General features: G+C 41.7%; 1 protein-coding gene across 1 annotated transcript; it reads left to right on the top strand.

Annotated features, from left to right (window-relative positions):
- Positions 1-7,054: 7,054 nt before the first annotated feature.
- Positions 7,055-7,963, top strand: LOC138742138 (uncharacterized). The gene has a single exon (XM_069896321.1). The coding sequence runs from the start codon at positions 7,055-7,057 to the stop codon at positions 7,961-7,963; it is 909 nt and encodes a 302-aa protein (XP_069752422.1).
- Positions 7,964-9,045: the final 1,082 nt, after the last annotated feature.

Here is a 9,045-nt window from a genome sequence, read left to right as displayed (position 1 = left end):
AATATTAATAAAGGAGCTTATTCCAGCCTCTTTTATGGTAATGTAATAACTGTATGTCATGGAGAGGAATTCTAACTTTCAGTATTTCTTTGAGTGTTAATCTCCCACATACTTGCGCAAATGAAGACTATGCAGTCATTGGGATTGTGCAGCCATAAATGTTACATTGAAAACACATGGCAATATTAGAGTTTCTCAGATCTTAAGTAATTCACAGTTTATGCAGATTGCACTCCAAACTGAAAATGGCTATCACACACTCCTCCCTAGTGGCTCTATATAGTTTCAGGAGTTGCATGGATTTTATAGCCAATTTGTGCCAATTTGCATCCCTGATGCTAAGATGGTAAGGTCATGGGTTATTTGTTGTTGAAATACAGTTGCCATGGTAACAATGCCATAAAACTCCCCTTCTGATTTTATTTGGTTCTTCTTCAGGAAACCTACGTCTAAAAAATCAAACAGATGAAGGTTTATTTTGATTTCTAATTTGAACAGAGTTCTTGGAAAGCTGGCGGCCTTAACTTCTTTTTTCATGTTAACACTTTAAATGAAGGTAGATGAGAGGCTGCATCTGGTTTAAGTCTCAGTTGATGAGGCACAGGCACAAGGGCATTGTAGTAATGAGTGCTTCCAGATCTTATTGTAACAGAAGGGGATCTAACTTCTTATTTTATGACCAGAATACAGCAAGACGACAATAAAACAGGCTTCATTATCACCTTTATGCTTTCAGCAATTAATTATTTAGCTAGCAAAGCATCTGATAGATTAATGAGCTGTTACTGTTTCCATTCTTTATATGTGCTGTTGCTCATTCTTTCTGAAAAATTTCATTTATATTTAGTTCTCATTTAATTTATTTTTAAAAGTCTAGGTGGTCACTGTCAAGTCAAGTTTATTGTCGTCTGATTGTACAAATACAATCTGAAGAAAGAACATTCTCTGGTCCTCGGTGCAAAACACGCAGACACACAACCAGAGATAACATACATACAGACAGACAATACATATTCAGGATAAGTATTCATATATACAAATAAATAAATAATTGTGTTTCGTTAATATTAGAGTATCGGATGGTTGGTGTGACCAACTGAAAATCATCCAGAATCCAACGTAGAATTAGCTAACTGATGTTATGTTTAAGGTTTCATTGCTGGTCAACTTCTGCAGTAATAATAAAACCCATTAATTTAATTATCGTTTTTGGATCATTTCCTATGGCTTTTTCAAGTCCTCCTTTGTAAGGCAGCCAGCTCATTCCCAAATTTAAAACCTTCAGGTGCCAAAGTCTGATGCAAGAATGGAAAGTGCTGGAACTACTCAGCACGTGAAGCTGCATCCACGGAGGCTTCATCCTGAAATGTTGCCTGATTCTCTTTCCATGGATGCAACTTCACCTCCTGAGTTTTTCTAGCATTTTCAGTCCAAATGAAACCTGTTTAAGTCATGAGTCATTCAACTCAATTTGACATTGTATGAATATCAGTGAAATAAAATACACTGTCAAGTTCAACATTAACCAATATATTTTGCATATTCTCAAATTGGCAAGTACTTAAACTTTCATTCCACTGAATCAGTTATCATTGTTTTGTTTCCTGTATTTTAGTTCAACTAATTTTAACAAATGTAAAATAAAACATGATTCAATTGATAAGTACTACTGAATTTAGCATACTCTGCTCTTGATCTTCAGGTTGGAAGGTTGGGGGGTGGAGAGGGGGAGAAACAGTGGGTGGGGGCGAGGGGATTTGGGGATAAATAGCAGAGGCATAGAATTGTAATTAACCAGAACCTGTTCAGTTCCAGCCCTGTGCCATTTTATTCCACTCATTTTCAATTCAATCAATTCTCTCCTCGCACTTAAGTTGTGATGTCACCTAAGGCTATTAAAAGTGTCATAATGTAATTTTACCTCTGTCAGGTTTATCGCAACTAACCATCCCCAGTTGTAAAGCCAACGTAAGGTTAAATTTCAACCTCCTTTGTGTTTATGACTTATCTCTGTATTGGCTCTGGAGTGTTCTTGCATGTCCCTGAGTCTACCAGCTGGACCATTTACATTCCTTTTCACATTACATTGAGGGGTGAAATTTTGAAAACAAAAAAAAATGGCACAGCAGCAAAGATGCCAGAATAGGAAACAATAAAATGAACAAAATGACAAAGGTAAATTATAGCTTTACATTTTCATTATGCCCTGCCAAGAGAGGTGGAAGTTCCACAGAAAGAATTTTTTCTTGCCGTGGTCTTTTCTCTCCCTTTTATGCCCCTTTTATGACAGCATCGAGTCCACGCTGCTGAAGATCCAGCTGCGCCTGGTGGGTCACGTCTCCAGAATGGAGGACCATCGCCTTCCCAAGATCGTGTTCTATGGCGAGCTCTCCACTGGCCACCGTGACAGAGGTGCACCAAAGAAAAGGTACAAGGACTGCCTAAAGAAATCTCTTGGTGCCTGCTCCATTGACCACCGCCAGTGGGCTGATATTGCCTCAAACCGTGCATCTTGGCGCCTCACAGTTCGGCGGGCAGCAACCTCCTTTGAAGAAGACCGCAGAGCCCACCTCACTGACAAAAGGCAAAGGAGGAAAAACCCAACCCCAACCCACCAATTTTCCCCTGCAGCCGCTGCAACCGTGTCTGCCTGTCCCACATCGGACTTGTCAGCCACAAACGAGCCTGCAGCTGACGTGGACTTTTACCCCCTCCATAAATCTTCGTCCGTGAAGCCAAGCCAAAGAAAGATACCCAGCATAGATTCTGCCAGCACTTGAATTAGAGTAAATTCTTTGCATCTATGGCTCCAATCGCATTGAGCAGGGGACAGATAACAAAGATCAAATTTATGTCCTGAAGATTATAAAGACCAAGCTACAATAATTACTTCAAGCCATACATTGACCCCCCCCCCCCCCACCCACACCATCCCAAATGATCATCAATCCCACTGTGTGGGAACTGAACCTTGTGGTCTTGATCCCAGCTCAATGTTGTGTATGTTGACCTCAGCTACCTACTCTCTTATGGAAGCATATGGATGGCTTCAATGCCTTGAGATGAGACAGAAGTGGAGGAAACACATTGTTTCCCCACTATTGACTCCTATCCAATGACAATGAAGAGTGTAGTAGTAAGTTGCCTCAATTGAAATGGCTGCCAGCAGGCATAATCACCATTTCAATGTGCAGAGCTGAAGGTAACCTTTAAGCAGAGACGAAATCATTTAGAGAAAGAAAACATGAGAGAGGAATTTCAAAGAAGCCAACCAATTACCTTTTCAGAGAACTAATGGATAGTGTTAAAGCATTCTTAAATCTATTAATGTTCCTCATTAAAATAAACAAAGCAGAAGAAAATGCTGCCATGAAAAGCCTTTTGCTTAAAAAATAATTTCCATTTAATGGTGTTAAATGTTCTCTATTGCTGCAAGAGCATCTTCCATTTTGTAAAGTTCATTCCATTGAAGTCAATAGGAGTTTATCACAACTAAAAACTAGTTGAAATTACCATTTCCATTCAAAAGGCCGAACACAAGATTAAACCTCATGTGCATCTTGTCTGCACATGACTTGTGGCTCATATGGACCTTGAGTATTCCCACGTGTCCTTAGGTTCATCAGTTGGTTAAAGTATATCATGTTGGTTAAAGTATATCGTGACAGAGGTGCACCAAAGAAAAGGTACAAGGACTGCCTAAAGAAATCTCTTGGTGCCTGCCACATTGACCACCGCCAGTGGGCTGATAACGCCTCAAACCGTGCATCTTGGCGCCTCACAGTTTGGCGGGCAGCAACCTCCTTTGAAGAAGACCGCAGAGCCCACCTCACTGACAAAAGGCAAAGGAGGAAAAACCCAACACCCAACCCCAACCCACCAATTTTCCCCTGCAGCTGCTGCAACCGTGTCTGCCTGTCCCGCATCGGACTGGTCAGCCACAAACGAGCCTGCAGCTGATGTGGACTTCTTACCCCCTCCATAAATCTTCGTCCGCGAAGCCAAGCCAAAGAAGAAAGGAATATTACAATAAGAGGAACCTTGACTTTAAATTTGACCTTGGTCTGTTTCCGGACACTTTCAGATAACATTGAAAGGTGATTTTTAAAAAAAAAAATATTTGAAAGGTAAAATATTCCTATTCTGTTCTTTGTGCTTTTCAATCCAGTTTCCAAATTATTTGCACTATTCATTAGATTTTGGTTTTGGTCATGAAATTACTGAAACTTAATTAACATTGGGAACTTCTACAGTAATCAGGAAGAATATAACTATACAAATGGCACTCCATTAATAACTTTCTTATTGGGTACAACGTTAAGTTAATATTTCAATCTTTCACTCCGATCTCATTGAGTACGATTTCAGTTTAACAATAGGTTATTTGCTGTATTCCCACTAGGTGTGACCTAAGTTTAATATTGGCACACATAGTTATATCCCATTGAGTGTAATAGCAGATTACTATTGGCATTCTGAGCTATATTCCCACTGCAAATGACCTGGGCTTAGTATTGGCACAATGTGCCCACAGCGTTGTGTGCCAGATATTAATTCTTAGTCTTCATCAGGGGGATAAATGTACAATCAGCAGAATAAGTGGTAATTTAACCTTGGATCTGAGGATGTCAGTACCTGAAATTGACCTAGTTAACCTTCACTCTGTGAAATAAACAAATTTGATGGTTGACATTATGAATGAGATCCAGTCAGAGTGAACTTCAGGTTCATCAAGCTGTACAAAATGAATTGGTATTTTTTTTCTCTGATTTTCATTGATCAAAGAATCTTTAAGTTGAGAAATGACTCTTTAAGTTCACCCCACCTGAGTAAAAAAGTTTAAAGAACATGTTTGTTTGTTCCCTGCTCTTATCACATTTTCTTTTGAGTATTTTTACAACTTCCATAGAACCATTGAACAGTAGAGGAGAGAAAACAGGCCCTTTGGCACTTCTCGTCCATGCTGAATGATTATTCTCCCTTGTTTCACTTACCCGTACCAGTCCATAGCCCGCCATCCCATTTTCATCCCTGTACCTGTCCAAATTTTTCTTAAATGTGAAAATTAAGCCCGCCTTCACCATTTCAGTTGGTAGTTCGATCCACACTCCCACCACTCACTGTGTGAAGAAGTCCCACCTAATGTTCCCCTTAAACTTTTCCCCTTTCACCCATAACCCATCTCCTCTGGTTTGTAATTAATCTAAACTCAGTGAGAAAAGCCTACTTGCATTTAGTGTAACTCCACCCCTCATAATTTTGTATGCCTCTATCAAATCTCCCCTAACCTGTTAAACCTTTCCCTGCAACTCCATTCCTGAAGTCCAGCAACATTCTAGTAAATCTTCTCTGCTCTCTTTCGATCTTATTGATATCTTTCCTGCAGTTAAGTGACCAAAACTGTACCCAATATTCCAAAGTTGGTCTCACCAATGTCTTATACAACTTTACGATTACAACTCCTATACTCAGTACTTTGATTTATGAAGGCCAATATGCCAAAAGCTCTCTTTCCAATCCTATTTACCTGTGACGGCACTTTCCCTTTGAATATAATTTTTTAATCTGCTTTCACCTCCCTTCAGGCAGCGCATTCCTTCCTTAAACCATCCATTAAAGTCTTTGTTCTGCTGATGTATGAAGATAAAATTCCAGCTTTGTCAGATGAAAACTCAACGGTTTTATTTTCATTTTTCCATATGAAAAGGCCAGTTTATCCTTATTCTCACTTCCATCTCTCTATGAAGTGATTAACTTTATGGTGGGCACAGTGCCAGGAACCATTAGGTATCTTCTGACTAGCAACTAAAGCTGTTCATACTTAGATTAGATTTCAGATTTATTGTCAGAGTACATACATGACATCACATACAACCCTGAGACGTTGGATGACAAACCTAATGGGTTCAATCATCACCCAATGCCCACAAACCAGCAGGGATTCCTGGTCACCCATCACAAGCCAGAATGATGGGCAATTCTGTTTTAAATTCCTTTCCCCCCTGATTACATCGTATTTGTTCCCCACTAATTCTTCACCTCCTAGGATTTAAATGAAAATATACAGCTTTACATGGTTAGGCTACATAGAAATTAAAGTGCATCATTTGATTCAGTTGTAGAACTGAGCACACTGATTCTCTTTAAAATATTTTATTGAGTTTAACATGTAAAGTCTACTAAAAATATAGCAAAAAAGCAAGTCATATCATATACTTATCACAAATTAATATAAATGTAATTCAAATCCACACATCATGGTTCATAAAACATTATTTCTTACAAAAAATTCTGGATAGAAATCATACAAATTACAACATAGCAAACCTTGGTCATAACACAAAGTAATGTCTGTTTAATTTGATAATATCATCTAGGACAGTGCTTCTCAATCTTTTTCTTTCCACTCACATCCCACTTTAGGTATTCCCTGTGTCATCGGTGCTCTGTGATTAGTAAGGGATTGCCTAAGGTGGGATGTGAGTGGAAAGAAAAAAATTTGAAAACCACTGTTTTAATCGTGCCTAATTGACTCATTATGTGCACAGTCTCATAACTCCAGAGGAAATGGGCCAATGACAATTTTCCTTATGCAAAATATTTCAGTAACAATTGGGTCTAGAGCAGTGATTCTTAACCTTTCCTTCCCACTCACATCCCACCTTAAGAAATCCCTTAAGGGCCTATCTCAGTGGCGGAGACATCACCACGACTGCCACGATTGATCAGTCGCAGCAACTCGGGCGACTCGGGAGACCAAAAAATGGCTTGCGCTCTCACCGAGGCGATGCCAGGGCGATGTCCGAGACATCTCTAGACAAGGTGACAACCGATTCGCCCGGCAGTCGCGGTGACATCTCCGAGACATCTTGTCAGTTGCGGCGACGTCTCCAGCAGTTGCAATGACGTCACCGTGATGTCGCTGATAGGTCGCCATGGGTCTCTGCAAGGTTGCAGAGATGTCGCCGTGACTTCTCCCTGTGTATATATACCTAGATCTACAACTAGATCTATCATTCTCTTTTCAGACGTCAGACAGTCAAGAACTCTCACCATGGACATCTGCAATGAGGCTGTTATGCTGTTGGAGCAGGATCCCTACCTGGAGGATGAGCAGAAGGAGGCCTTGGCCCTCGTCCTGATAGCTCTGCCCATGAACAAGGCAAAGGCCAGGGCTAGGGATAGGGCCAGAAAGGGTGTCAGGAAGGCAAAGACAGTGTGGGTATGTGAGTGGCTCCTACAACAACAACACCATGGCTGGTATGAGAAGCTGATGAAACACCTGGAAGAAGGGGATGTGAGGTCCTTCAAGAATTTCCTGAGGGTGGATCCAGAGATGTTCAGGAAGCTGGTGGCTCACCTTACTCCCAGGATCCAGAAGCAAGACACTAACTTCAGCAAAGCCCTGCCCCCTGGTTTGAACGTTGCCATCACTCTGAGGTTCCTTGCTACAGGAAACTCTTACAAGAGCCTGTCCTATGGCTTCCGTGTGGCTCCAAACACCATTGTCAGTATTGTCCCAGAGGTGTGCAAAGCCATCTATGATGAGTATCATGAGGAGGCTATCAAGTGTCCATCCACACCAGAGGAATGGAAGGAAGTGGCCAAGGATTTTTCTGAGAAGTGGAACTTCCATCATATCTGTGGTGCACTGGATGGGAAGCATGTCAGAATTCTTGAACCTCCAGAGTCAGGCAGTGTCTCCCATAGCTACAAAGGCTACTTTTCCATCATCATGCTGGTAGATGCTGACTATAAGCTCATGTACCTCAACGTGGGGACTCCTGAGGCTGACTCAGATGCTGGCATCTTCAGGGACTGCAGTTTGTTCAAGGCACTGGATGAAGGTCAAGCCAACCTACCACCTCCTGAACCCTTTCCTGGTGGAGATCAAGATGTCCCCTACTTCTTGGTTGGTGACGATGCATTCGCCCTGAGGATATGGATGGTGAACCCCAGATGACCCACACAGAGAGAATCTTCAACTATAGGCTGTCCAGGTCCAGGCTTATTGTGGAGAACAGCTTTGCCACCTTGGGAAACAAGTGTGCAGCTCTTTATTATTTTTTTCCTGCCACACAGACAGTCATATTTGCCAGATTGTAAACACAGAAAATACAATGACTTTAATTTTACTTCTATTTTTTTCTTTCCAGATTCAGATGCTTCCACACATGTTGATGATGCGCTCACAGATGGTTGAAAAGTTGGTCCTTGCTGCCTGAACACTCCACAACATGATGACAGACATCAGACTCTCAGCTGACAGAGAGGTCCCACACACCCATGAAGTTGCCCCTGGAGAGTGGAGACAGCATACCAACCAGTTGGAGGGGATGCAGAGAAGAGGAAGTAACATGCCATCTGTTGCCAAGAACCAGAGAGAGGACCTGACCCAGTACTACTCTGGGGTTGGAGCTGTCTCCCGGCAAGACAAGATGGAGGGGCCTCTTCCAAGGCAGTACAAGGAGCAGCAGCAGCAGGAGGAACAAGTACCAGATGATGAAGACCTTGACCGGGATGTACCTGTGACTTGGACCAGCAATGAAGGTGTCTCGATGATGCCAGCATGCGCTCAGTCACGTGGTCTCTAAGCCAAGCAGCATCGCGGAGATGTCGCTGCATCATCGCCACAACGTCTCTTCAGTCTCCTTGGTCTCCAGCAGGTCACGGAGATGTCGCGGAGACGTCTCCCCAGTCATGGACAAAATTAGTCACCGAGACCTGCTGGCGACTGGAAAAAGTCTCCAAAAAAAATCAAACATGTTTGAATTTCCCACGACTCCCCGGAGACACGGTTAGTCTCCAGGAGATGTCGCGGAGACTCGAGTCACCACCTAGTCTCCAGGCCAATGAGATAGGCCCTTTACTGATCACTGTGGTATGTGAGTGGAAAGAAAAAGGTTGAGAGCCACTGCCGTATATAATCAATTAATCTAAAAAAAGGAATAAAAAGAAAAAAATCACTAATCCTCAAGGAAATCAAAAAACATTTTTTTTAAATATATGTCTAAATTCAAACTTTGCTTCATGTTATTTGTGGTG

Source organism: Narcine bancroftii, chromosome 8 (assembly GCF_036971445.1).
Source record: "Narcine bancroftii isolate sNarBan1 chromosome 8, sNarBan1.hap1, whole genome shotgun sequence".
Taxonomy (NCBI): domain Eukaryota; kingdom Metazoa; phylum Chordata; class Chondrichthyes; order Torpediniformes; family Narcinidae; genus Narcine; species Narcine bancroftii.
This window is presented reverse-complemented; position numbering and strand designations above follow the sequence as displayed.

What these genes read in the sequence shown, in the direction of transcription:
- LOC138742138 (XM_069896321.1), top strand. Translation starts at nt 7,055, where the DNA reads ATGGACATCTGCAATGAGGCTGTTATGCTGTTGGAGCAGGATCCCTAC.